The sequence below is a fragment of the Desarmillaria tabescens genome, assembly GCF_030435595.1.
Source record: "Desarmillaria tabescens strain CCBAS 213 chromosome Unknown EV420scaffold_69, whole genome shotgun sequence".
Lineage (NCBI taxonomy): Eukaryota > Fungi > Basidiomycota > Agaricomycetes > Agaricales > Physalacriaceae > Desarmillaria > Desarmillaria tabescens.
In genome coordinates this window covers 29379-55880 of record NW_026848368.1, presented here as the reverse complement: position 1 = coordinate 55880, position 26502 = coordinate 29379, and the positions used below count along the sequence as shown (strand labels likewise).

At 46.5% G+C, this 26502-nt stretch overlaps 9 protein-coding genes across 9 annotated transcripts; 6 read left to right on the top strand and 3 right to left on the bottom strand.

Annotated features, from left to right (window-relative positions):
• Positions 1–8: 8 nt before the first annotated feature.
• EV420DRAFT_1278633 (uncharacterized protein) lies at positions 9–1094 on the bottom strand (the record flags this gene model as incomplete). The annotated part of the gene is made up of 1 exon (XM_060468098.1): positions 9–1094. One exon carries the CDS (start codon positions 1092–1094, stop codon positions 9–11), a length of 1086 nt encoding a protein of 361 aa, XP_060324015.1.
• A 303-nt stretch (positions 1095–1397) lies between these two features.
• Positions 1398–1778, bottom strand: EV420DRAFT_1251077 (uncharacterized protein; the record flags this gene model as incomplete). Its single annotated transcript, XM_060466727.1, has 1 exon — positions 1398–1778. A coding segment is annotated over one exon (381 nt), but the record flags the coding sequence as incomplete, so codon positions are not given.
• A 4112-nt stretch (positions 1779–5890) lies between these two features.
• EV420DRAFT_1579878 (uncharacterized protein) lies at positions 5891–7157 on the bottom strand. The gene is given in 4 exon segments (XM_060474603.1): positions 5891–6177; positions 6228–6392; positions 6447–6737; positions 6748–7157. The coding sequence occupies 3 exon segments, from the start codon at positions 6689–6691 to the stop codon at positions 5973–5975; spliced, it is 615 nt and encodes a 204-aa protein (XP_060324013.1). The 5' UTR covers positions 6692–6737; positions 6748–7157; the 3' UTR covers positions 5891–5972.
• Positions 7158–7712: 555 nt separating this feature from the next.
• EV420DRAFT_1087525 (Alpha/Beta hydrolase protein) lies at positions 7713–9268 on the top strand. The gene is made up of 7 exons (XM_060465766.1): positions 7713–8077; positions 8133–8152; positions 8214–8285; positions 8335–8560; positions 8620–8629; positions 8691–8895; positions 8949–9268. The coding sequence occupies exons 1-7, from the start codon at positions 7949–7951 to the stop codon at positions 9160–9162; spliced, it is 876 nt and encodes a 291-aa protein (XP_060324012.1). The 5' UTR covers positions 7713–7948; the 3' UTR covers positions 9163–9268.
• A 2752-nt stretch (positions 9269–12020) lies between these two features.
• Positions 12021–13545, top strand: EV420DRAFT_1579875 (ectomycorrhiza-regulated esterase). Its single transcript, XM_060474602.1, has 7 exons — positions 12021–12359; positions 12422–12441; positions 12497–12568; positions 12621–12846; positions 12913–12922; positions 12985–13183; positions 13238–13545. The coding sequence occupies exons 1-7, from the start codon at positions 12234–12236 to the stop codon at positions 13449–13451; spliced, it is 867 nt and encodes a 288-aa protein (XP_060324011.1). The 5' UTR covers positions 12021–12233; the 3' UTR covers positions 13452–13545.
• A 2186-nt stretch (positions 13546–15731) lies between these two features.
• Positions 15732–17069, top strand: EV420DRAFT_1649998 (ectomycorrhiza-regulated esterase; the record flags this gene model as incomplete). The annotated part of the gene is made up of 8 exons (XM_060478389.1): positions 15732–15866; positions 15922–15941; positions 16083–16158; positions 16212–16349; positions 16409–16418; positions 16479–16683; positions 16737–16939; positions 16981–17069. 8 exons carry the CDS (start codon positions 15732–15734, stop codon positions 17067–17069), a joined length of 876 nt encoding a protein of 291 aa, XP_060324010.1.
• A 1382-nt stretch (positions 17070–18451) lies between these two features.
• On the top strand, positions 18452–19293 carry EV420DRAFT_1623000 (kinase-like domain-containing protein; the record flags this gene model as incomplete). The annotated part of the gene is made up of 2 exons (XM_060475887.1): positions 18452–19179; positions 19200–19293. The coding sequence occupies 2 exons, from the start codon at positions 18452–18454 to the stop codon at positions 19291–19293; spliced, it is 822 nt and encodes a 273-aa protein (XP_060324009.1).
• Positions 19133–20326, top strand: EV420DRAFT_1579860 (uncharacterized protein). Its single transcript, XM_060474601.1, has 3 exons — positions 19133–19485; positions 19537–19787; positions 19846–20326. The coding sequence occupies exons 2-3, from the start codon at positions 19538–19540 to the stop codon at positions 19980–19982; spliced, it is 387 nt and encodes a 128-aa protein (XP_060324008.1). The 5' UTR covers positions 19133–19485; position 19537; the 3' UTR covers positions 19983–20326.
• A 5006-nt stretch (positions 20327–25332) lies between these two features.
• EV420DRAFT_1278643 (uncharacterized protein) lies at positions 25333–25593 on the top strand (the record flags this gene model as incomplete). The annotated part of the gene is made up of 1 exon (XM_060468099.1): positions 25333–25593. The coding sequence occupies one exon, from the start codon at positions 25333–25335 to the stop codon at positions 25591–25593; it is 261 nt and encodes an 86-aa protein (XP_060324007.1).
• Between the last annotated feature and the right edge of the window lie 909 nt (positions 25594–26502).

The window sequence follows — 26502 nt, the reverse complement described above, 5'->3', positions numbered from 1 at the left end:
ATCACAGATCAAAAAATGTCCCATTCTTCGGCAGTCGCATCCTCACTAGGTACAACAGGAGGCCTTTCAGTTCTAGGATTACCATCGTGATCGAAGGGAATTCCATCCGGTAGATCGTGTACAATGATATCGTCGAGAAAAGCAAAAAACCGGTCCTGGAAATCCCTAGACTCCTCCAACTTTCTATGCAGTTCAGTAGGATTCATACATCCTTTTAATATCAGCAAGAAATGTCCATGATATGCTCCACGACCGGTCAGCTCGTCCGTACCGTAAAACACTTCCAGGTGACCCAGGATGCCTCCTGCTTCTGTGGACATGCGCATGTCAAAATCCCACCCAAACATATATTGGAATAGACATCGCACCACGAAATCAAAGAAGTCCATTCCAGCCACCAGATCTTGGGCAAGACGCAATCCTCGCTGAGCATATTCTGCAATCTGAGGATATCGTTCATCCAAATTAACAGTCTTGTCACCCCACATAAACTGAAATATGGGACTATGCGCAGGAGCAGGGTTTGCAGTGAAAAAAAGGTGAAACAGTCCAAAATGGCCTGTGTACGCCCTCATCTCATTTCGATAAAGTACCTTAGACGCCTCAGAACCTGTGATCTTACCAGCTATGGCTTTTACCTGATCAAGGAGTGTAAACACCTTCTGGTGCTCTGACGAAAGATCTTGCATATGGCCCTCGTGCTCCAAATGATTAGCAACCGCTCTTATCGTATCAGGTTTAATCGATGTGATATCATCCGCTACATGATCGAATCTATCTGATTTCACAGCGAAATGAGTGAAAAGATGAGCCTGTCTATGCTGAATCATATTCATGGCCACGAAGATGAATGCGTTGTGATGTCTAAAATCTCTACATACAGTATCCAAGTAATAATTACACTGAGAGTGAAAAGACAAATATGTTGGCCGTTCAGGGTCTTCAAACCCGCCGATCCCAAGCGGAAAAAGAGTAGGGAACATACCCATCATTAGATCAGGGTTATTATACTCATTGATAGGTTCGTCACCACGAAATATTATCATATCAGGCTTCTTATTAGATTTAACCAAGTTGTTAAGGGCTGAAGCCATGAACGTCCCCCCATGAATCTTCACAGACTCTACGTCGGACACTCCCATACGGTCGAGCAAACACATATTTTCGTCGGCATCGTTCAATTCAACATCCTTCATCGCGTCAGATACATAGTGAGGTTCAAGACCAGCAGTCTCCTCCTCAAAGAGGTCCGCTTGAGACGTATGATGTTCAAAATGGAAGGCGTATTCTTCGAGACCAGGGATGATATCGTCGACACCATCTAATCGTCCGTACAATTCCATCTGCTCTATACTCAGTTCAATGTCATGATACAATCAATTGTGCTTACAGAGATATCACAACAAGTGCCAAACCTTTTTCTTCCGAATATAAAACAGCGTCTTCAAACAGGACTTTATGGATTGACGCGGACCTACGAAAATCACGCTAAGCATATCCTTTATATCGGACGGTGTTCTGGGCAACACGCTCACAGTGGAAACCAAATTAACGTCGTGAGCACAAGTGTTACCATAGAATACTCGAGGCTGCGCCGGATCAGGAGAACCGTAAAGACGAGAAACATAAGCAGTACATCGATATATCAAACAAACCATCTCCTCCACCCATGTGATGTCCTTAAAGTAGGCAGGTAAGGCTCCACAGAACAGCTGATTCCTGATCGCATATTTGGGTAGACGCCCATCCTTCAGCTGATTCTCACAATAAACACACACATTAAACAGACCATCGATGCAACCAGACGGTTCCACCATGCAGCCACGTAACACGGGATGCTCGACACATTCAGGTCGATGTTCAGCATCATTGACTGCCAATAGATCCAAATGGAACTTCTCAGCGAAAGTCTCATTCACTCCTGCGAACGGATAACGCTTAACAGTTAAAGGCTCGCCCTTAACAAGATCCCTAGAACATACCGCACATGGAAAGGTGTCAGGCCAACACGTTTTCTCTCTAAAATCTCGAATACATCTGTTCTTGACATCCTGGGGCATGGGCAAAGGCCAACTCTCTTTTATATTGTGAAAGTGTGCTGCCAAATTATCAGTCTCCATGTTACGCCGTTCTGCCATCATATTTTGACGTCTTTCACAGTGACTGCGGACATGCATTGGAGGAAGTAATACGCAACATAACTGAACACCGTACTCTACCTCCAGAAGATCAAACAAGGCGGTTTGCGACTGAAGGTCCACAGAAGCTACGTAGTGATTAAGCATGTCGGCTATAAGGTATCCAGAGGTTGTGATACCGTCGTCCCATCTTTTCTGAAGGCTGTCTACCAAGAAATCTATATAATCATCTCTTGAAATCTTGCGCCGACGGAGACACCTAGTGAAATGAAGCGAGTCGTTGATAGCCTTTAACGTGGTATTGGTTATACGTGGTAATCGAATCCCTTTCTTTTTCACGAACGATGAGAAGTCCAACTCGAGATCACAGAAGAGATCATTCGGCTCACAAGTGTCAGGAGCGTACGACTGCAAGCCCTGATGCCAACGGATAATACCTGGGAACACACTATCACCAAACCGTATATGGAATAGTTCGAACACTGAAAACCGACGCCAATCACTTCTAGCAGAGGCACCAGCCAGCTGACTATGGAGGTCAAAAACGGCGGAATCAGGCATGACAGACACTTCAGAAGCGTACGCCATGAAAGAGGCAATTACCGTCTTAATCACCGAACTGCGTTTTTGTTCTGTTCGAGGTACGGGAACAACACTAACCATCTCCTCAACCGTAGAACAATCCAGAGAGCCAGACAAATGGTGCTCGTTGGCATATATCCAAGAGGGATTGGTCTGTTCCCCAACAAACATTTTCTGGTCATAAGTCCAAGGATAGAATGTCAATGCCTCAATCTCGGATCTAGGAAGTTGAATACGTTGATCCAGAGCAAGGCTTTCCACAATGAACACATCACAACGATCATGACATCTCACTGTAAATGTCCGACCATGAATGGGTATGCATTCTCGGAACATCAGACACAACCATAGGCAAACACTAGTAGGTGTAGCAAAATGTGCACGCTGACTTGGGATTTTTGGTTCATATAAGGACTGTATTTTATCATTATATCCTACATACATAGTATCACAGGGTAATTTATCAAAAACAAACGGATGCATGACGCTACGATAGGTAAACGAATAAAGCAGAGCTGTAGCCTGAGGCTGATATGGATAAACCGCAGAGCGGGGCTGTGGAACAGACAGAAGTTGATGCAGGGCGTCCGCAGAGTGTAAAAAACGAGCAGCAATAGGGACTGCAAGAGAAGCACAGACCCATAAAACGAAAAGATGATGAGGGAGAAGGGGAAAAAGCGCGTCTGCCAGCGAATCGCTTTATAAGCACGCCATCAACAGTTTTCCGACGAGATCGGGATATAAAAAACCAATAGGGAGAAGTCGGAAAGACAGAGCTTTTCAGCCACAGCGGCAATCAATTTCAGCCACCCGGCATGCCAGCCGTAGCGTGCCGCATGCTTGCCAATCACCGCAAATTAGCTAAGCCAACCCGGAGTATAGCCCCTGTCCAGACAGTTTGGCACTACTCACGACCAGTTACGGCTTTCTATAACCCTCTGTCGTTTCCTCATTCTTCGGAAAGAATCGGGGATACAAGCCGTGGATATGGATATCATGGTCACGATGGTAGCCACAGAGGCCTCGAGGATGTGCTAGGGACGGCTGCATTTCAGAGAAGGCTCTCAAGTCATGTTGACATGACATACCCTCTGCCTTGGCTGCGAGTACAGGATACAAAGTCGATTGACGATAATCAGCATCAGGCATTGGACCTGATTTTAAGGTTTAGAGGAACGCCAAGCATTAATAAAAACAACCGTCCCCTATTCTTATATGGACCTTCTCGGATTCGAACCGAGAGAGGTTTGACACGTCTTTGGGACTCAGGTGGCTCATAATCTACAGAACGTCCGAGTTGTGCCAGTGGTTAGCGCCCTTCCTGCAACACGATACGACGCGGTTCCTGCCTCGAGCCATATCTCCGGAGGCATGTTTAGAAGCCTTCGAGCATCCCAACGTGAAGACGACGCGCTATCGAGGTGACGGGTGGTAGTCGTAGTGGTATTTTGCCTCAGTTTGCCTCAGTGGAACAGTCGCTATTATACGCGAAGGCACCCATCGTAAGTGAAACGGACTGTACTCTTTTGTGGATTTGTTACGCAGCGGTGTTTTTCAAACAGTTGTTTTGAGCCATTGCTTTGTGAGGGATAGGTAACAGGCTGCGGTGCACCCGAGAAAGTCTAGTATTTGTCCAACAAACTGGGTGTCTGGGAATGATGTTTGCATTTCCCGGATTGTCGCAGACAAATGATGGCCGAGAGTCAAGCCGCGGTCCCGTCCTTCGGCCAATTGAACATAACGGTCGTCCCAGGAAGATTTTACCGCTACGCAGACTCAGAGATGAAAGATACGACTTGCATCATGACGCACACTAACGAGCGTGCCACGCGAATTTCGAGTTGGGCGCTTTCGGCGAAGCGTAGCCGCATACGGCTGTCACTCATTTAGAACTCCATACGGCCCATAAGACGTTTCATATGACACTTACACATGTACGTCTGGTTTACAACCCGGTACAGCTCTGAAACACAATTAGACTTAATATGTAGAGGCGACTATTGTTCTCGAGGTTACCTTGAGCGACCGGTAAGTTGTCAGTAAAACGTTCGTTGTATTCAGGCCCCAGTCTAGAAATTTCTACCCACGAAAAAAAAAAGAAAAAAAGACACTGAGGATCGAACTCCGAGCCTCCTCTGCAACACAAAGAACAGATTTTTCCAAGAATGAAGCTTCAGGCAGCAGACTTGGAGATTTAAGCTTTCAAGATCCAAGGACCAACATTCAAGATGACCACGAGACGTAAGAAATTAAGCATGTCGCATGCTTATAACTTGATACTTATGCCTTTATCTTTTCCTAGTTTACTTCTTCTTTTTGTGTTTTCCTTTTATTTGTGTTCAGCAACGAGTCGACGGGGTCTTTGATAGTAATTTGCTATTGTTTACCCGAGCTTGTATATAGCGGAGTCGACCAATACAACAGTCTTACAGTCTTACGCCAATACAAAAAAACAGAATCGATTATGAAACATATAGGGACCCTCTCGGATTTGAACCGAGATCATAAATCACAATTATGTGGTGTTACGATTGCGCCAAAGGGCCTATATTTGAATGTGGTAAAACATGATATAAATAGCAAGACTTGTAGGTTTCACAAAATGAAACTCCCTCGACACCCTGACCACCCGACTAAGTATTTGGGAAAAGACGTCCGAAATTCTTCAGGAGCAACATCGGACAACGCATGAAAAGGCACTATAGTCAATTATGTCGTCTGTCATACAAATCTACTCCTTAACCAAGAAAGCCTCTAACTTGTGCCGTGCTTCCACATACGAAATAAATCTACGAATAATCCCAAGTACTACAGAAGTGGACGCTCTCGAGCCTCTGAACCAAATTGATTCATACTAGAACCGTTCTGCCCGGTGGATAAAAACACATATGCTTCATTGCGGACGTGGACCTCCCGGATTCGAACCGAGATGGAGATGTCGTAGTAACGATTAGACCAAAGAATCCCTTCCAGTTGCTGGGTCAATGCAGTACTTATAGCACGGCTCTTGTCACGCAGAGTCCGTAATAAATCGACCGAAGATGTTGAGCCAATGGCATGGCCGGCGTTGATAGGCGCAACGGTGAAAAGCAAGAAAAAAAAACCATGTTCTTCAGAAGGTTTTTGTGTATTGATAGTCAGGAGGCATTATTTCCGAATCGGACTCAAAGTACATGACTATATGCGCGCGTGCAGCGATGTCAGAAACGAGTGTGGATATTCAAAAGGAGAGGAGCAAAAGTGGTTCAAAAATTACAACGCAATGATACACCCCAACACCGCGGCCAAGGCTCCAGCGATACCCATATCGGCGGCTGAACGAGCAGCGGCATTGAAGGATTGTGGAATGAACGTGCTTGAAGTCGAAGGAGAGGAAGAGGTAACAGACGAGGTGCTGCTGCCGGTAATAGTATTGGAGTGGGTGACGCCAAAGCTGGTGCTCGACGAACTGCGAGTCCTGGAGGGAGGTAAATGAGAGAAAGGAAGAGATAATGTCGGAAGACTTACGTAGAGGTTGTCGTGCTAGCACTCGTACTCGTAGTCGATCCCGACGCGTCTATCGAGCCCGTACCAGTCGTCGTCGACGAAGCATCCACGACCGTAAACTGTCCCGACTCGGCATATACGTCGTTAATATTCCCCGGGTTCACCAACTGGAGCGTGAATCCAGCCCTACGGCATTCCCGTCAGCATCACAAGCCCTCGCTGAGCTACAAGATCACTTACCCAGGCAAGACCGCAGGCAACAGGACCGTCAACTCCGAACCTCCATACCCCGAATTTACATTGTTCGCGATAGCATACTGACGATTGAAGGCAGCGTTGATGAGCTCCACGGTGAATAGTGCTTCGTCGACGTACGCGGCGTTCCACTTGATGGTGAGATTCGCGGCAGAGACGACTGGTTGGTCAGGGGTAGAGATGGTCAGGGCGAGAGCGACAGCAGGGAGGAGGAGAAGGATGGAGAGCATTGTTGGTGGGGAAAGGAGGAAGGAAGAAAGGAAGAAATAAGCGAGCAAGTGACAGCCTCCTTCGACGGTTAGCCACGTGAGGCGCAAGAAATCGGGCCTAGAGATCTGAAACAAGAGGGGTTCGCCAGCATCTTGGTCCTGATAGAACGCGTCTGGATAGAGTCCATACCAAGTACTTACTAGCCTTTGCTTAGGATAATCCATGTGCGCAAGGGGCGATAGCGGTCGACTCGAGGAAAATGAAGCTTTCTGAAAGTTCCGGGAGAGCCTTTGATCCAGGGCCAAGCCCTTCCAAGCCCGGGTATTGCCAGCTGAAGAGAACAACCAGAGTCTCCGGAAAAGGGGAGAGTCCTATATTTACTCATATAGAGTAAAAGCGCAAGACACTGAGACCGGGTCAGAAAAGTAGCAAGCTAGGTAAGAGATGATGAGGACTGCGCAAAGGAGTTCAAAACCAGATTTGGACTGATCGGAGATTGAATGGTATGATGGCCTTTCCCGGCACAGGTACTGCTCCGACATCGCCGAAAAAGTGGGTTTTGACGCAGATCAAACCCCTCTCTTCCTGCCCCCACAATGGTGTTGTCCGGAAATTAGTTTATATGAGAAACTGGGATTCTGCCGAGCTGCCTTCTGGACGAGTCGCACACAGCGAACCTCAATTCCCGCTGGAAAGTGCACCTAATAGTTATAAAAAGGGAACCAGAAAACGAGAGGAGTCCTAAAATTAATCCGACCAGTACTCTGGTTACATGTTGGCGGAACCTCCCTCCTCGCTCTCGCATTATTTCGAACAGCTATAAATCGGTGGTTATACGGTAACACGTCCCGGTTCGCAAGGGATAGCATCGAGCTCTCTACTGGTTACTCGTGCATCAACCGCCACAGCACTCGCCTTGCCATGTGAAGGCTATGGACCCGGCCGCTCCTACTTGGGACCTTGCGCTCACTCCATACCACTCGACCTAGAGCTTGAGCTTGATGCTGTAGTGTTATGTCTTCGATTTCTTGGTCGGCGCTAGCCACTAGCTGGAACTTGACGTAGATAGCACTCAATTGAAGGCAAAATGACCATACAGTCTCCACTTGGGACACCATTTCATGCGTCACCATCAACCATTTTATGCGCTGCCTGCATATTGGGCTCTAATCCTTTGATATGGACATCGTGGCGGAGAACGCAAGGTCCGGTACGGAGACGCTTTTATACCAAGTGTTGACGGGCCAAGATTCTCCCAATCATCCCATCCATTCACGATGTCCGCGCGAGTTTCATCAACAATCACCATTCCAATTCCACATCCAGGAGAACCCAGTTCCATCTCCGGTATTTTGGAACAGTTGGACTCGTCAGGAAAGCCGCTGCATGGAAGGAAACTCGCATTGGTTCGTTACATTGTTTTCCGACGATATTAAGTACTTACTGTTCGATTCTTCGTAGATTCTTCATGGCATGTTCGGGTATGTCCTTCTGTTGTATAGCGCATTCAAGTTACGGGTCTGTACTAACCTATCTTGCTAGCCACAAGGATTATCTCTTTCTGAAACGACTCGCTCTGACGCTCCCCATGGACTCGTTTCGCTTTGATTTCCGGTATTTAGCCTTTTTTTAGCATGTCTTGATTATCAACTCTTCTACCCAGAGGGCGCTTCGAATCACCTGGCATACGGCGACTACGTAAGTTGGAAGAGGACGCTCAAGACCTCCGTGTCGTCGCAGAATACCTCAAGTCCCACTTCGGGTACGAGATTGATTTGGTGATTGGCCACTTGCGCGGTGCAATACTCGCTGTCCAGTGGCTATGTACGACAGAATGTGGAAAAAATGTTTCAGGATTCGTGAATGTATCCGGGATTCTTCGTATGCAGGTGAGCACTTCCGAGCCATCTTCATCTTCAACCGAACATATACCGGTCTTTTTTACTAGGATGCCTATGGTGCGTGGATTTCTGTCGACTCTCTACCTGGCTTATGAATCAAGGAATATTTCCAATGAAGGCCTCGACGAAGGCGAATGGATGAAAAACATCTCCACTCAAGGGTATCACCTCGTGAACCTCAAGTCCTTCAAAGCAAAGGTGTATCGTGAAGACTTTGATAACTACGCCAACTTTGACCTCTCCATGTCAATGGTCCAGGATAAATTTCCCCGGGCTACTGACGTTCTGACTATTCATGGACTTGCGGACAAGACCTCAGCGGTGTAAGTATTTCCACCCTTGAGTCGTTCAAAGAGCTTCGTTGAAGATAATTCAGGTACAATGCGTTGTTATATGCGAAAACGCTGAGCAAGCGAAACCCCGGGACGCATTCCTTACATCTTATGGAACATGCAGATCACTTTTATACCGGGCGACATACGGAGGTTGTACAGACCATCTTGGATTGGTGGGATGCTCACTTAAAAGGAACGCTCCAGACGGGAATTTGGGCAGGAGCGGAATCTGGAGATACGTCGTGTAAGTTATGATAAGGGACATTTAGTAACAGCCGCAGATAGATACTGTTGAAAAACGTTCGGGATTCTTTATCACGGTTTTTAGAGCATGGAATGTCTTGTGGACGACTGAAAGAGCCTTTGTTCCACAAAGTGACAAGGAAGCCGCTTCCGAGATTGATATCCCGTCTAATAGTAAATATGCCGCTCCTCGACTATGGTAACAGTAAAATTGAAATTTAAGTATACGGTACCGACGTCCAGTTAACGACGCAGCTTATGCCCGTTTCTAAAATAGGTTTGCCAAAACAACCCAATCAAATGCTATAGTAGAACCCCGGAATCGAACCAAGATCATGATAAGCTCGCCTTTGCGGCTGCACCAAAGCGTCACATCTCTCTTTGCGTCTTTCCGTCTATTACCTACCAGGAGTGCACTTGCACGAGGATGCACCTACGTCTGATGAGACATTTAAATAAAGAGACCCAAGGAGAAAACTAAAAAGAAAAACTACAATTCGCTCACCATTCAGACGGCTCTCGCACAGGGTGCTATGCACTTGTTCAATTGCATCCGCTTAGCCCTGATGGAAAAAAAAAAAAAACAACTCACTATCCGAATAGACTCCCTTGGATTCGAACCGACTGAACCGTGCACTGGAAGTTGCCACTTAGCTAGGAAGTCTGTCGTGTCTTGGTGATTTTCCGGCTCACTAATCATATACGATTAAATGTTCTAAGCCTCATGGGAGGGGTCCGCTCAAAAGAGGAGGATTTCGGGCAGCAGCCCTAATCGACGATGACATGGCGGAACCAGGGAGGGGTTTCGCTGGGGGTATTACCATTTGAAATGAAAGTCAGGTCAATACGGTGTTTACGGCGAAATAATCGGCTGTCTTGTGCCTACACAGGGTGCACATTATGATTTCAGATCTTCGGTAATCGAGCCACAAATTGACCACAAAAACGACTATTTGGATGAAACAGTAGCTCGAGGGCTGGAAAGGGGATAAAGACTATCCAACTCGGTCTACAGTCTAATTCCCGCACGTCGAAACATGAAACTCATGAGTGTTGTTGTTCGGTGAGTTCGGACCGGTCGGAAGCGGTAGATACATGCATATCTACTATACAACAGGTGGATGTCGGAACCTGCTTCCGTCCCCGCTCTCATTGGCTACACAACTCACGCTTCTCATTGGCTCTTCCATTTTTAGGCCCGATTTCCATCATGTGTTCGTTCTTCTTCCTGTCTTCCTCCTGGGGGTCTCTTCCCTCATGTATTATGGCCACTACTTTGAAGGATGCTTGGTATTGATGTCGACCTGATTTTTTTTGGATTTTTTTCGTTGTAATTGTTGATAGGGATGTGCACCGTACCGTTACGGATACGGCCGTAACAATACGGCCGTAGACCGTATCAAAATTCTTGTTCACGGTACGGTACGGTTGACTTCAAATCCGTACCGTGTCCGTACCGTTGTCCGCATACGGACAGTTTTACAGCGACGACGAATATCTGGAGTCAAGACATGAGTGTTATATACTTCATTAAGATCATCCATACTCACTTCAATGGTATTAGACTATCCCTAGCCACTCCCTCGATGACCGTATTTTAACCGTATGAATACGGCCGTATTTTGGGTCATCGAAGGTGGCCACGGTACGGGCCCGTATCCGTATCCACCGTACGTACCCACCGTAGTACGGATACGGTGCACATCCCTAATTGTTGAGTACTATTCCTGAATCCTGTTTTAACTTCACTCAAATTTGGTGCCATTATTTTGTGTTTTTCCCTTCTCATTGAAACTGGCATATTTTCTGAAGAAATTACATTCAATGCTACTGTTAAAGTTATCTAGACAATGTGATGTGCTTGCTGACATGAACTCCAGAAGACAGATACCAAATTATCAGAGGAGCAATCAACATTGTAGCATGATTCTTGAATGAAGCCTAATCATAGTTGATGTTCAACCTTTTCAGAGTAAATCCTGTTAACAAGGAGTCAAATTGTATGGCATGGACAGAGACCTTGGGAGAGTGTGAGGTATGTCTTATGCTCCATCCACTGTCGCTGTGTTGTTCAAGTTGTATTTCAGAGAATGCTGTGGGGATTCACCATCACTGCGGCCACTTCAATACTCAAGAGGTTGATCAGGATGACTCCATGCTCACTTATCCTGAAGGTAGTCATATGAATTGAAATGGTAGGAATTCTTACTTTTATATTATACAGTGTTATCGAGTCGCAACATCATTAGACACCTCTAGAATTGTACCAATGCATCTACAGGCTTGGTATGATAACCTTCCTCTCAGTCGTTGTCAGTAAGTTGGTCCATGGCCCGGCCCACGACCTCAGTAGGATGATATATATGTCCTTTCCCTCATGCCGGTAGAACAGCTGACCAAATAACCGAAGGCAGCATCGTCTTCAGAGTGGTGAATTTTGCCATCTTTCATGTTCAGGCTACCGACAGTCCCACTCTTATGCTTCTATGTGACTTCCTCCTCAAATCATCCTTCCACCACCAATAAAATCGCGGTAGACAACGACTTTGAAACACATTGAAAAGAAAAATAACAGTGACTGAGGCAGTAGCAACCTGAAGGAGTTAGGCTGGTTGTCATATCAAGACCTAATGTGGTACTACACAATCGAACCACGTACAATTGAATGTACAAATTTTATGACTAAAAATATGGTATACCACATGCTTCGCAACGTATCTTACCCAGTCAATCCAATGTTTCACGGGTTCCCGCTAGTCTATACAATGCCACATCATCATATACATTGCGACCGCGTGCTCACGTCTCCAAGGACTTATGTCTGCGCCCAGTTATTGACCATCTGGTGTTTGATCTGAGATCTGAGGCCTGATAAATCATGAGAGTTTGATACTCATCTACTGGAGGCCAGGGTTCCGGCGTCTCAACCTGCCTGTTTCTGGCAACAGTTTTACACCCTTATGATGATGCTTCCTCTGCGTGCCTAAAGGTACAGCCGCCCACCTTCATCATTGATCAATGAAATGGCTTCTTATACTGGGTGTCGGTAGACCCTTCTCACCACTATCACACCTACTGGCACGATGTCTAATCGAGTTTCATCAAAAGTCTCCATTCCCTACAGACTCGGAGGAGAACCCAACACTATCTCTGGTATTTTGGAACAGTTAGAGCCAGGAAAGTCAACGCGTGGAAGGAAGCTCGCATTGGTTCGTTACATGGGTTTTCGACAGGACTCGCTACTCATTCAGTGATCAAATTTGACCTGTAGATTCTTCATGGTATCTTTGGGTATGCCTTTCTGTCGTGAGGCACATCATGGTACTTTACCAAACTATCTTACTAGCCACAAGGACTATCTATTTCTGAAACGACTCGCCGTAACGCTCCCCATGGACTCGTTTCGCTTTGATTTCCGGTATTTATCTATCTCGGCATGCCTTGATATAATGTCGGCTCATTCTACCCAGAGGGCGCTTCGAATCACCCGGCATATGGCGACTACGCAAGTTGGAAGAAGACGTTCAAGAACTCTGCGCCGTTGCAGAATATCTCAAGTCCCGTTATGGATACGAAATAGATTTGGTGATTGGCCACTCGCGTGGTGCGGTTATCGCGGTTCGGTGGATATGTACGACGGAAGATGGAAAAAACATTTCGGGATTCGTGAACATATCTGGGACCCTTCGTATGCAGGTGAACATTTCACCATCCTCATCTTCCAGCAAGGGTATGCTACCGGTCTTGACACCTTTTTGATAGGATGTCTATGGTATGGTCGTCTTTGTCTTTGCTCGAGGCTGGCTTATGAATCAAGGAATATTTCAAATGAAGACCTCGACGAAGGCAGATGGATGAAAAACATCTCCACTCAAGGGTATCACATTGTGAATCTCAAGTCCTTTCAGGCGAAGGTGTACCGTGAAGACTTTGATAACAGCGCCCACTTTGATGTCTCGATGGTCCAGGCCAAATTTTCTCAGGCTACCGACGTTTTGACTATTCATGGACTTGCGGACAAGCACACACCGGCGTGAGTATTTCCACCCTTGAGTCATTCAAATAACATTCGTTGACGATATTTCAGGTACAACGCTGTGTTGTACGCGAGAGTCCTGAGCAAGCGAAGTCCCGGGACGTATGCCTTGCATCTCATGGAACATGCCGATCACCTTTATACCGGGCGACATGCGGAGGTTGTACAAACCATCTTGGATTGGTGGGATGCTCACTTGAAAGGAACGCTCCGGTCGGGAATTTGGGCAGGAGCAGAATCTGGAAATATGTCGTGTAAGCTGTGATGAGAGACGTTTAGTAACAGCTGCAGATAGATACTGTTGAAAAACGTTTGAAAATCTTTATCACGGTCATTAAAGCATGGAATGTCTTGCGGACAGCTGAAAGAGCCTTTGTTCCACAAATTGACAAGGAACCGCTTCCGAGATGGATATCCCCTCTAATAGTAAATATGCCACTCTTAGACTATGGTAGCAGAAAAATTAAAATTTGAGTATATGGTATCAGGGTCCAGTTAACGACGCAGCTTACGCCCGTTTCTAAAATAGGTTTGCCAAAGCCAAGAAATCCAATGCTATAGTAGACCCCTGGAATCGAACCAAGATCGTGATAACCTCGCCTTTGCGGTTGCACCAGAGTGTCACATCTCTTTTTCCATTTCTTCCTCTATTACACACGAGGAGTGCGCTTGCACGAGGATGCATCTACGTTAGATGGGATATTTAAATCAAGAAACCCAAGGAGAAACCATGCTCACCATTCAGATAGCTCTCGCACAGGGTACTATGCGCTTCTTCAAGTGCATCCATTTATCTCCGATGAAAAAGATGAAATCGCACCAGAATAGACACACTCCGATTCGAACTGACTACTACCATGCGCGGCTACCGCTCCACCAGAAAGTCTGTCATTGTCATGTCTTCATTCGGATTTTGACTTGGCATTGGGCAGATGCCATACTCGTTACAGAAAGCACCCACGCAAATAGGATACCTTGACCCATAGGATAGCTAAATTAAACGCTCGAGTGAGTTGAAGCAAGGCAACTTAAGACAAGGAGTGTCGAAGGATTTGTTGGTGCGAATCTAGACATATTGTTATCTGTTCACAAAAGAAGGCTCTCATCAGGGACCTATGCTTGCTTGGGGAGAAAAAAAACTTTTCTCAACGATACATCAACGTTCAAATGGATTCCCTCGGATTCGAACCGACGTATACATGCCGTAATGACCAACTCGCCCAGAAAGGCCAGTACAACTCCACGATACTAAACCCTTGAGTACTTATCGCGTCTGTCGATCCCGTACCAGTCGTCGACGTCGACGTAGCATCCACAACCGTAAACTGTCCCGACTGGGCATATAGGTCGTTGATGTTCCCTGGGTTCACCGACTGGAGCATGGAGCGCTTCCGTCAGGTTTGTGTTGCCCTCCATGGTGGTGGGTAAAATCACTCACCCAGGCAAAAACTCTTAGTCTCCATAGCCCGAATTCACATTGTTCGCGATGGCATAAGTACTTGGAACGCGGGTATGGCAGAGCCTCGGACAACAACTTGAAGAGTCCGTGAAAGGGGAAGGTCCGTATTTACTCATGTAGAGTAAAAGTACAGGACGTTGAGACCGAGAGAAAAATTAGGAAGTTGGGAAGAGATGGGGACTGCGCAGAGATAGATAGATAACCGCAGAGGAGTTCAAAACCTGATTTGGATTGATCAGAGATTTACCCGGACGTCATAGGGCACTGCTCCGATATCGCCCGAAGTAATCGGTTCATGACTTTTTATAGCGCAGATCAAACCTTTCTCCGACCCCCCACAATGGCGTGTTCGAAAATTAGCTTATCTAAGAGGCTGTCACTCTTCCGAGCTCCCTTCCGGAAGATCGCACACCTAGTCTCAATTCCTGCTAGAAAACGCGCCTAACTGTTAAAAAAGGGAACTAGAAAACGACTGTCATTCGGGTGGTCATACGAGGACACGTCTCGGTTCGCGAGCGGTAGCATCGGGCTCTGCACTGGGTACTCATACATCAATCGTCTTGCCATGTGAGGACTGTGGACCCGATTAGGACCTTACGCCGGTACCCACTCCACTCTATTCCATCCGACCTCATGCTTGAGCTTGACGCCACAGTCTTATACTGGCTAGTATCTCCGAATCCTTGGTCGGCACTAGTCACTAGCTGGAACTTGATGCGTACAGCAGTCAATTGAAGGCAAATGATCATACAGTGGAGAGAAATGACACGGAAAAGTGGCATCGCGAACGATACGTCTAGAAAACGAACCATTACCTGGAGCTTGACTTGAGGTGAGAGAACGGTGGACGACAGTGACACATTACCCCTAGTTGTCCTGCATTAAGAATTCGAATTACTGCTACAGTCTCTACTTCGGACACTCTTCATGCATCAACGTCGACCATTTTATGCACTGCCTGCATATTGGGCTCTGATCTTCCAATATAGGTATAGTGGCGCCAAACGCAAGGTCCGGTGCGGGGGGCTTCTTACACCAAGTATCAACGGGCCAAGCTTCTCTCATCCATCCCACTGTCCACCCACGATGTCTGCGCGATTTTCGTCCAAAGTCACCATTCCAATTCCACACCCAGTAGAACCAGGTTCCATCTCTGGTATTTTGGAACAGTCGGACTCGCCAGGGACTCGGAAGTTGCTACACGGAAGGAAACTCGCATTGGTTCGTTACATGATTTTCCGACGATATTAAGTACTTACTGTTCAACTCTTCGTAGATTCTTCATGGAATGTTCGGGTATGTCCTTCTGATGTATAGCACAATCAAGTTGTGGGACTATACGAACCTATCTTCCCAGCCACAAAGACTATCTCTTTCTGAAACAGCTTGCTCTAACGCTTCCCATGGACTCATTTCGCTTTGATTTCCGGTATTTAGCCTTTTTTTAGCATGTCTTGATTATCAACTCTTCTACCCGGAGGGCGCTTCGAATCGCCTGGCATATGGCGACTACGTAAGTTAGAAGAGGACTCTCAAGACCTCCGTGTCGTCGCAGAATACCTCAAGTCCCGCTTAGGGTACGAGATTGATTTGGTGATTGGCCACTCGCGTGGCGCAATACTCGCTGTCCAGTGGCTATGTACGACAGAATATGTAAAAAATGTTTCAGGATTCGTGAATATATCTGGGGGTCTTCGTATGCAGGTGAGCACTTCCCAGCCATCTTCATCTTCAGACAAACGTATACCAGTCTTTTCTACTAGGATGCCTACGGTGCGCGGATTTCTGTCGACTCTCCAGCCTACTTATGAATACGTGAACATTTGAACGAAGAATTTAATGAAGGCACATGGATGAGAAACGTCTCCGCTCAAGGATATCACCTCGTGGACCTCAAGTCCTTCAAGGCAAAGGTGTATCATGAAGACTTTGATAACTATGCCAACTTTGACCTCTCCATGTCAATGGTCCAGGATAAATTTCCCCGGGCTACTGACGTTCTGACTATTCATGGGCTTGCGGACAAGACTGCAGCAGTGTAAGCATTTCCACTCTTGAGTCGTTCAAAGATCTCTGTTGAAGATACTTCAGGTACAATGCATTGTTATATGCGAAAACGCTGAGCAAGCGAAACCCCGGGACGCATTCTTTGCATCTTATGGAGCATGCAGACCATATTTATACTGGGCGACATGCAGAGGTTATACAGACCATCTTGGGTTGGTGGGATGCTCACTTGAAAGGAACGCTCCAGTCGGGAATTTGGGCGGGGCCAGAATCTGGAGATATACCTTGTAAGCTATGATGAAAGAAGTTGATTAACAGCCGCAGATAGATACTATTGACATATTCTTGGGATCCTTATCCAAATATGATTACGGCTCGACAGCCTTGTGGAGGAGGACTGAAACTATTATTCAGTAAGCCACATATTTACCATTTGAAAAGGAGGGTGCGTTACGATACTTTCCTAGTCAAATATGTTGCTCTTAGAGTAGGTAAAACTGCAGCAGATGACGGTGGCAGGAAATTCAGCATCCAGCAAGAGCCCAGTTAAGTTGCAGACATTTAATATAAAATAGGCATCCTGAAAAAGGTCGGTACTGCGGTATTGTAGACTCTCAGATTCGAACCAAAATCGTAAGCTCGTGTTTTCGATTGAACCAAAGCTTCACACCTGTCTTTCTCTATTGTACACCGAGAATACACTTGCAAGAAGATGCACCTATGTCCGATGGGAAATTTAAATCAAGGAACCCAAGAAGAAACCACGGTCACCATTCAGGAATCAGAATCAGACAGTTCTCGCACAAGATGCGGTGTGCTCGTACAAGTCATCCACTTAGCTCTGATGAAAAAGATAAACTCACACCGTAATAGGCGCCATCGGATTCGAACCGACCAACCCACGCGCGGTTACCACTTCACCAGAGAGTCTGTCTTTGTCATGTCTTCATTAGGATTTTGACCCGGCATTGAGCAGATGCAATTATCCTACTAGTAAGCCTCACAGGAAGCGCGCGCAAAAGAGGAGGACACGGATGCTCTAATCCATACGATAGGACAGGATAATGGGATTAAATGCTCAGGTGAGTTGAAACAAGTCAACTTAGACAACAAAATTTTTGCTGGTACGAGTATAGATGTATTGGTATCCGTTCACAAAAAGAATGCTCTCGTTAAAGGGTCCAAAACATGAATCCATTATGCTTGGTTGGGGAGAAGAAGATCTCGTGTCATCCGCTGTTAAATGGATTCCTTCGGATTCGAACTGACAGAACCATACGTATACATGCCATAATTACTGACTCACCCAGAAAGCCCGCTGCGGGTCCCCGATGCTAGATCCTCGAAGTACTCATCGCGCCATGGTGCCCCACTAGGCTCTAAATGGGTGTTCTCACTTCAATCCCATATTTGACCTGGCTCTAATAGTGACCTCCACGTTGAGGAATTGATATTGGCACTGGGCCGGGATCAGCGCTTGGGATAAAGTCTAAGTACCCAAGTTACGTATTAGCTACCAATCAGAAGCATAGGAAGGAATCTGGTTGGACCCCAAATTCCAAAATTGGTACCGCCTCATTCAGCTCTCCAGTCTCCCGACTTGTCAGCTCAAAAGTCCTCAGCCTCTTCATGGCTATCTCCCCACTTCGTCTGGGTTGGAAATCCAGCCTAATCAAACTCTTTTACAATATCCTTGTTGCTATTTTCGATGGGTATCGAACGTTTATGACTCCCCCGCGCCGTCTCCCACCAAAACAAGTATGTAGCCTGTAAAATTTTTGTTCATCTTGCACTTACCCATGCACGCACAGTCATCGGATATCGACCATCTCACAGACGAACAGGTCCTTGGCCTTTGTTATGCCGTACCGTCCGAAGCATGGGATAAGGAAGAGTCTCCCACAGGGATGCTTCCTCATATCACTTCCGGCATTGTAGCCAAGTCTATGCTCATTCCTGTTGATGGGATGCCCTCAGAGGCTCTCATTCTCAATCTCGTGCATGAGGCAACGAATATCCCGGTCCCTCAAGTCCGACGTGTCGTTACGTCGCATTTCAAGGCCGTCATCCTTATGGACTATATTCCCGGGGCCAGGTTGAGCGATGTGTGGCATGAGCTCTCTCTCTTCCGCAAAATACGCGTAGCCATGACGCTTCGCAGTTATATTCTACAACTACGAAGTATCAGACACCCCCGTGCTTTGATTCCAGGACCGATGGCTTCGGGAAATAGGGCAATGACGTGTTGGTCTCCTCGCATCTTTGGGACTATGATTGAAAGCAGAGGTCCATTCGCCAGTTATGACGATCTTTCATCGTTTTTCAACACTCGCCAAACCATGTCACTGGGCGCTTCGTCAGAGCTTGAGAACTTCGATGACTCTTCGCACCTTGTCCTTGTCCACCACGATCTAAACATGCGAAACATCATTCTTGGTGATGATGGCCAGATCTGGTTGATCGACTGGGGTTGGTCTGGTTTTTACCCTCCATGGTGGGAATACGTTAGCATGAAGAAGCAAGCGGAGTTCGAAGAAATGACGGGAGAAAAAATTGGGCGTTTATGGTTCTTTTCATTCCATTTATATGTGATCCATTTTTCCGTCAGGACATGTGGTTGAAAAGGATGCGGCGCTGCTAATATATCTTTAGGGCGGACCTGTTGTTTATCGTGTTTACATATTCCAAACGTTCGATGTCAAGTATAGTATGAACGGAAAAATAGAAGTGCGTCCATTAAGGGACGCCTCGATCTTCGATTTCGAGCTAGGCTTGGAAGGTTCCTCGTCGTCCAGTGCGGATGTTTCTGAGATAGAAATGCTAGGTACTGGTGCTGTGGAACGAATGAATACGATGGTCATGAAGATAACGAGCTCTTACCCACAATGAAATTCGTTCTATCTGTTGTATCGCGTGTCTCTCGCTCAAGTCTTTCTCTTTTCGTCCGAGCCATCCTCATGGTCGGAGCAAGAGTGAGAGTACCGCTGAAAAACACCTTTGGTTGTCTCCAGCACCGTCATAGACCATCCTTCCAGTACATCGTGCTCGCTGGCATACCGTGCTCTATTCTTGTTCGAGAGCCTTGTAGTAGTTGCAGGTCGATACGAGGGAGTATGGGATTTTGCGATGCTAAAGCTGGTCACCGTTGAGCGTTTGTGTGAGAACGAGCGTTGAGAGGGTTAAACGTCTGTACCGAATGAAAAAAACGAACAGGACACACGAGTGACGTCACTAGCTCAACCCTATCCACCATACACATTCCAAAATCCCTTCTCCTCCACCGCCAGTCCTATATTCCCCTTGGTTCTCTCGTCTATGGGGTGTGGATAGTGAAAACTGGCAGATATACACTCGGAGCGGGCAAAGGACCAAGAAGGCTCAGGTGCGCACGTGTCTGTTTCATTCGAATGTTACGCAATCTGCTGGAGCCAGGAAAGTTGGGAAAGAAGACGTAGCGATAGCCCTGGAAGCTGTCGCGGCCTCGCAGCGTCGAAGGTTGGTCGAGAACACGTAAAGGCCAGGTGCACGTTGTGGTCCATCCTACGCGAACAAATGTCGTTCAGTCAATGGCAGAAAGCTGAATCCCAGTGGTGGGTAGCACTGGAGCAAACCGTGCATGGTGTTGGCGTTGGCGTTGGCAATGGTACCGGTACTGTTCGTGTCACTGCGAAAGACAAAACAGGAGGTAACGCGTGACCATGTGGCGTTCGCTTAGTTAATTGTGGATCCAAATGGGTCCCTTAAGTACTTCCACTTCCACATTGACATTTGTCATTAAACAGTTCATTACGGATGTTTGACTGCCTCGTACGGCTTGTATCTCAGTTTATTTCCTTGTCACAGGCTAATCTATTCCTTATAGATGTCTCAAATTTGTCGGAAGTAAGTACTCGCTTTTCGCTGGCAGCTTGCACCATCGAGTCTCGACCGACCCAGTCAGTCAATTTCCCTGCTCGTCGACAGAAATATTTGATATCATCATTGTCTCTTGCAGCTCAGATTAATTGCTCCGAAATTGGGGACAAGGTGTCCATCATCAACTCGTATCTGCTTTCACCTATGCGGGCGGGCCAGATATCCTCCGCAAGCGGTAAAGAGCGTAATGTATCGACTATTGGCAGTTTGATGGTTACTACTCGGAGATATCTACTATTTGCCTCCGGATACGGCATTCGCATCTCTATGATCAACCTCTTTGGCCAATGTATTACAGACCCTTGGTCACAAAAGCCATGCCATAAGTACTGCATTTCCCAGGAGCTGGAAGGGACTTTTTGACTTAATCGCTACCACTACACAGCTCGGGTCGAATCCAAGAAAGTCCATAACCTTAGCGAAACTTTTTTTCACCGGTTCAAGGATTTCGCGTATATTTGTTGACGATATCTCAAGATCTCTGGTGCGACACATTGGTCTACTATGAGATATTTGAAACAAGTTACGCACGGAGAAACTAAAAACCCGCTCGATACATAGCAGTCGCACATGGCACCATGCGTTCGCTTAAGCGAATCTATTGAGTCTGTCCGATGACAAAAATGAATGCGCAGTGTTAGAATGGACTCCCTCGGATTCGAACCGATTGAACCGTGCGGTAGTTGTCGCTTGGCTAGGAAGTCTGTCATCTTGTGGTTTTTACCGTGAACTAAGCAGATGTACCCGTCCTGGTGTCATGAGATGCCCCCACTCATTGGCAGAAGCTCTGATTCATAGTATGATGATATGGCTGAAAGAAGGGTTTGGGTGAGATAGTTGAAGTTAGCAAGACAAAGAAAGAGGAAATTTTTGCTGGCGCGGGTACAGAGACACATGTAGCTATCTGTTCACGAAAAGACGACTAGGCTCGTCAAGGGGGATCATATTCTTGAATGAATACATTTTGCGCTTTCCTGTGGAAAAAAGGCTTCATTGTTTTTTGGATTCCCTTGGATTCGAACCGACTGCCAAACCAGATATATACCGCGATTACCAAGCCAATCGTCTATAGGTGACTTTTACCCTTTGTTAAACAGATACAATCATTTAGGTGAGTCCATTCAAAAGCAGAATACCTAAACTACCACGATATGACGTACGGATTTCGTTGAACGTGTTAGCAATTAAAATAATGGTCGCATCATTATGATATTACAACGAAACAATTGACTGAGAAAAGGATCCAGAGTAGAGCAGCACAATCCAGATAATTCACGGTGGTAAAATATGCTAGAGGCTAGCCGAGCGGACATTCAGAAAATGAAATTAAAAAAAGGTTTACGGCATATCACGGAGTGGACCGTCTCGGAATCGAACCGAGTTCACAAATGTGCCCGCATTTGTGATTGTACCAAAGTGTCCTTGAAGGTGACTTCACCTTCTGTCTGTCTGTTGAACAACACGGGGACTTCAACCGCACCTTTTCCTTCGCGAACGGGATTTTGCCTACACAGCGAAGATCATGATTTTCAGTAATAGCCACGACAATGACATAGTAACCTGAGGGCTGGAAAGGGCATAAAGACTATCCACCCGGGTCTATACAGTCTAATTTTGCCAGTCCAATACGTCCTGAGAGTCAGGTGAGGTCTGAAGAAGCCTTTCATGTGGGGACGTCTAGCGTGTACGGAGGGTCCTTTCTGAGGCATCGAAGCATTAAGAGATGCCGAAACACCTTGATACCGGATGGTAACTGTACTCATCATGGTGTTCCCGCTGGGTTCTAAACGTCCTCTCTCATGTGTGTCCTCCCTTGCATACTTGCGTGACGTTCACAATGATGAAGGGAATAGGGATCACCTGTGACCTGACAAGAGATAGTCGGGAGACGAAAAAATCTTGAAACCCGGCAGTGCCGAGCATAATTTCCTTCACCATTTGGATTGGTAGGAAAGATGGTGCCACAAGGTGTTAAGACGGCAACAAAACGACAAAACAAGCGAAGGCGTCGATATACCCTGTCACCCTCGCCCGTTAGTGCATCTAGATGTGTGCATATTACCACCTTCTGCTCGACCTGGTCCTACTAGGGTGAGACTCCATGAAACAGGATACGATGAGAGGCGTCCTGCCTTCTCGAATGACATCGTATGCCTCCCATACTCGTGAGTGTTCTATCCACTGTCCCTCTTGTGCGGTTATCACACAAGGACTTGGCGGTGGATACCGGGCTTCCGGATGGGTGTTATAGACAGGAGTGGCATGATGGGCGCAGAAAGAAGGCGGAAAATGTATGACTACCATCCGACAACACAACCCTGTTCATAGACAGAGTATTCTGGCAGGACACTGGCGTGTTTCCTAGGCAATGTTCGTATCTGTGCACACGCATGCGAACTCTGTCCGCAAGGAAGTTCTTGCCACTTCTTGTGAAACTTGAGGGGACGTTGAAGGCCATAATCAGCACTACCATTGAACTATCGAAACACCGTCAGATCGCCAATTAGGGAAAGTATCTGAAAGAGCATGCTTACCTTATATAAAGGACGGTGCTCCTCTCGCAGTAATGTCTCCTCCCAATTGTATGCCTCTGGTTGACCACGAATGCAGCACTCGCATATACTGTCCTTCCGGTGTAGCAATGCTGTTCAAACTTTGGTTCCTGGGAACTAGGTGGTCGCTGTGGGAAGGAACACGAGATACATTGACGAGTAGTAGAGGTAGATGAAGGGAAGCAGGGATACTCGGATTGTGGGTCCAGCAGAATAGTAAAGCGTTTCATGCGAGCTAGGCCTGGAAGGTTGCTGGTCATCTATTTGGGGTTTTATAATGCAGAAACGGATACTAGGGAGCTAATGAACAAGACAAACATGAAGAGCATGAAATTGTACTTACAGTGAGGTTTGTATTACATATCGGCTGTTCCATTCGTCTCTCTTCTTCATCCTTCATCGCCTGCTATAGTATCCAAACATGCGTATTACAATTCTTTCACGTTTCCAAGAGACACAGTAAGCCACCTCGCCAGTTTGAGCAATGTTATATGTTTCCCAGTCATTATACTTGCTTTGCCCATTGGTGTGGCGAGTGTTGAGAAAGCTATCACTTGCCGGTTGTCCGCCACTACAATGTTCTGGTCCTGTGAAGAGTCAAATCTCCTGGAATATCGTGATACTTTGGGAAAGTGTAAGTATCCTGGGACCAGAGAATTGATAAACACGTTGAATGAGAGACAAGGTGAAAAGGCGCACGAGTTATCCACCAAATTTTCACAGCTCAGTACCATACAGAAACATCTCCTCCACTTTCAGCGCTCGTCCATTTCGCTCTTCTGTCACTTCGTTTGGCTCGTATCGATGTTCACAACAGCTTGTGACCGTTGACCGATAAAGGTGCTGACCACAAACGAAAATTCCGGCAAGCTTTCGTCCGCCTATTTTGAACGATATACCTCTTTGGATGGCTTGAAACAAAAAAGATGGCGATAGCCCAGGAATTGACCACCATCCAATACCGGTCTCACCAGTCTTTCAAAGACTGGTGAGAATACACAAAGGCCAAAGTATGCGTGGTTATCTGGATTACACAGGTATAGGGCAGCATAACAATTGCGGAAAGCCAAATATCGGTAACAGACGATACTGAAGCAGGTCATACTTGGTGGTGATAGTGCAAGAGGGATAAATTAAGGGAAGCAAGGAGGTGAAGCGTATCCACGTGACTCAGTTGATTGTGGATCCAGATGGGTCCCTTTTTCTGCTTCCACATTCACTCTGATAGCACAAATATCAGGCTGCCTTGTGCGGTTCCCATCCAGGTTCCTTGACCTGCTGCAGGCTAATCTATTCCTGATGGATATCCTCAATTTGTCTGACACTCGCTTTTCGGATCGTTGGCTATCATTAGCAGCTCCTGCTCGCATCACCAACTGACCATCCAGTCAATTCCCTGCTCATCGACCGAAATGCTCACTGTTATCATTACCCCTTGCAACATGGAGGAATGTTTTTATTCTGGCCATATTGGACAAGGTACGTATTACCAACTCGTTCTCGTTTTGTTTTCTCCTCTAATAAGCCGGCCGGCCAGCCAGATATCCTCAATGAGCAGCAATGTCAAATGTCAAATCGCTGCTTGCTGACAGATTCAGAAGTGCGTGCACTTTTCTATATGTGTCGCTTGCTTCTGACAATTTGGGCATCACATAGTGTTCATCTTGCTATTCTGCACAACTCTCTGCCATATGAAACCCTTTGACATCCGAGGACATGATTGTCTTTCTCGATGGGACACATCGTATACGGAGCTCACCAAAGGTCGCCCATTGCTCTTCTCACTGCCAGCCCTTCGCCCGCGAAAACTATTGACCGAGTCGCATATCTGGTAATCTGCGAGCCATTATTCTTCTTGACAACTTTCTGGAGGTGATTCGTCATGAGACACATCCTGCCTTTCTCTCACTGAACCGACTCTCTGCATAACGTGACCCTTGCTGCTTTGACAGCAGTTGTTCGTTCTCTTAAGTCCGGACTCGGCAGTCAGGTGCACCCATTAAAATGAACTCTTATGACATGATCATCGATTAAGCTCTTTCCCCGTTTGAATGAGACGTCCCCAAAACACGTGTTGCACGGGAGTCACAGCCCAGCGCTGTGATATCCTTCTCTGTCACCACCATCACCTATGGCTCCAAGACGTCCCCGCGTAGGCAGACTCGAAGGAATCCTGGACATGCCCCCCGAGGTATGGCTAGAGGTAAGGGCTGATGTTACTCGATATTTCTGGTGTGCGCTACAGCTTGCCAATGCAGATATCAAGCTATCTGGCACTGCAAGACCTTCTACAGCTCTCGAGATCCTTCAAAGACATCCGCCAGGCATTTATGAGCCGATTATCAACTGCTATGTGGAAGGCAGCACGTAAAACCGTGAACTGTCCTCCTCCGATAGCTGGTTTCTTGGAACCAGCCTGGGCCAATCTATTATTTATGAACGTGTGCCACATATGTCTGCATATTCTTTTCTGATGAAATAAAATTCAACGTCATTGCTAGTTCTGCTGCAAGAGCGTCATACGCAACATAGATTTTGTCTTTCGGGCACGAATATGCTCAAACTGCAAGGATGAGGCATAAGTCGTCCACCTATAATACGACTGTGGCCTGTTTCATTCATGTGTGCAGTATCAAAACTTCCTATCCTGAGATATCTCCCGACTCAGTTGAACTTGTGATAATGATGCTATTGCCTACCAAAGAGATGAGCAGTGGGTCGTATGCGATGCTTTCGTTGCGACAGATACTCAAGTCAATTTTAAGGTTGGCGAAGAGGTCGTTTGATTCAAAAAGTCCTACGACGAGAATTCGAAGCTGTTAAAACACATTACCTCTCTCTTTCTGAGGATGAAAAGGAGGTGTATTGCCAAGAAAGGCAGAGATACATTCAAGAAGTAACTAACGTACGTGATATTCCTTTCTCACTTTCTTTTAGGTGCTAAATTAGAAACCCAGTTTATTCCCATTGGTATTGCATGGTGTCAGGAAAGGGAAGAAGAACGTGAGTGAGAGATCACTCAACTGAAGCAGGACAGAGCTGCTGCGTACGTGGAACGATTTATTTATTTATGTTCTGGTTGATAAAAGTTACCATACAGTATCACACAGAAATTAAAAGAGCAAGGCTATGAGAAAGCTTTCGACTGCCTCAAGTTTAAATGTAAGTTCCGGCATCACCCTCTTGTCAAGCAGCCATGAGCCCTCACTCGACAAGGTATTTCCTTGCACCATCACCTCCAGGACTAACTTTTTGATCGGGCTTATAGGCTGGGTAAAGATCTCTGCCCCTCTCATCGAGCTCGCCAAGGAAGCAAGCGAAAGACAAATCCAGTTGGAAGAGGAAGCCCGACGTCGTGAATACAAGTCCTTCTTTAGAGCGTG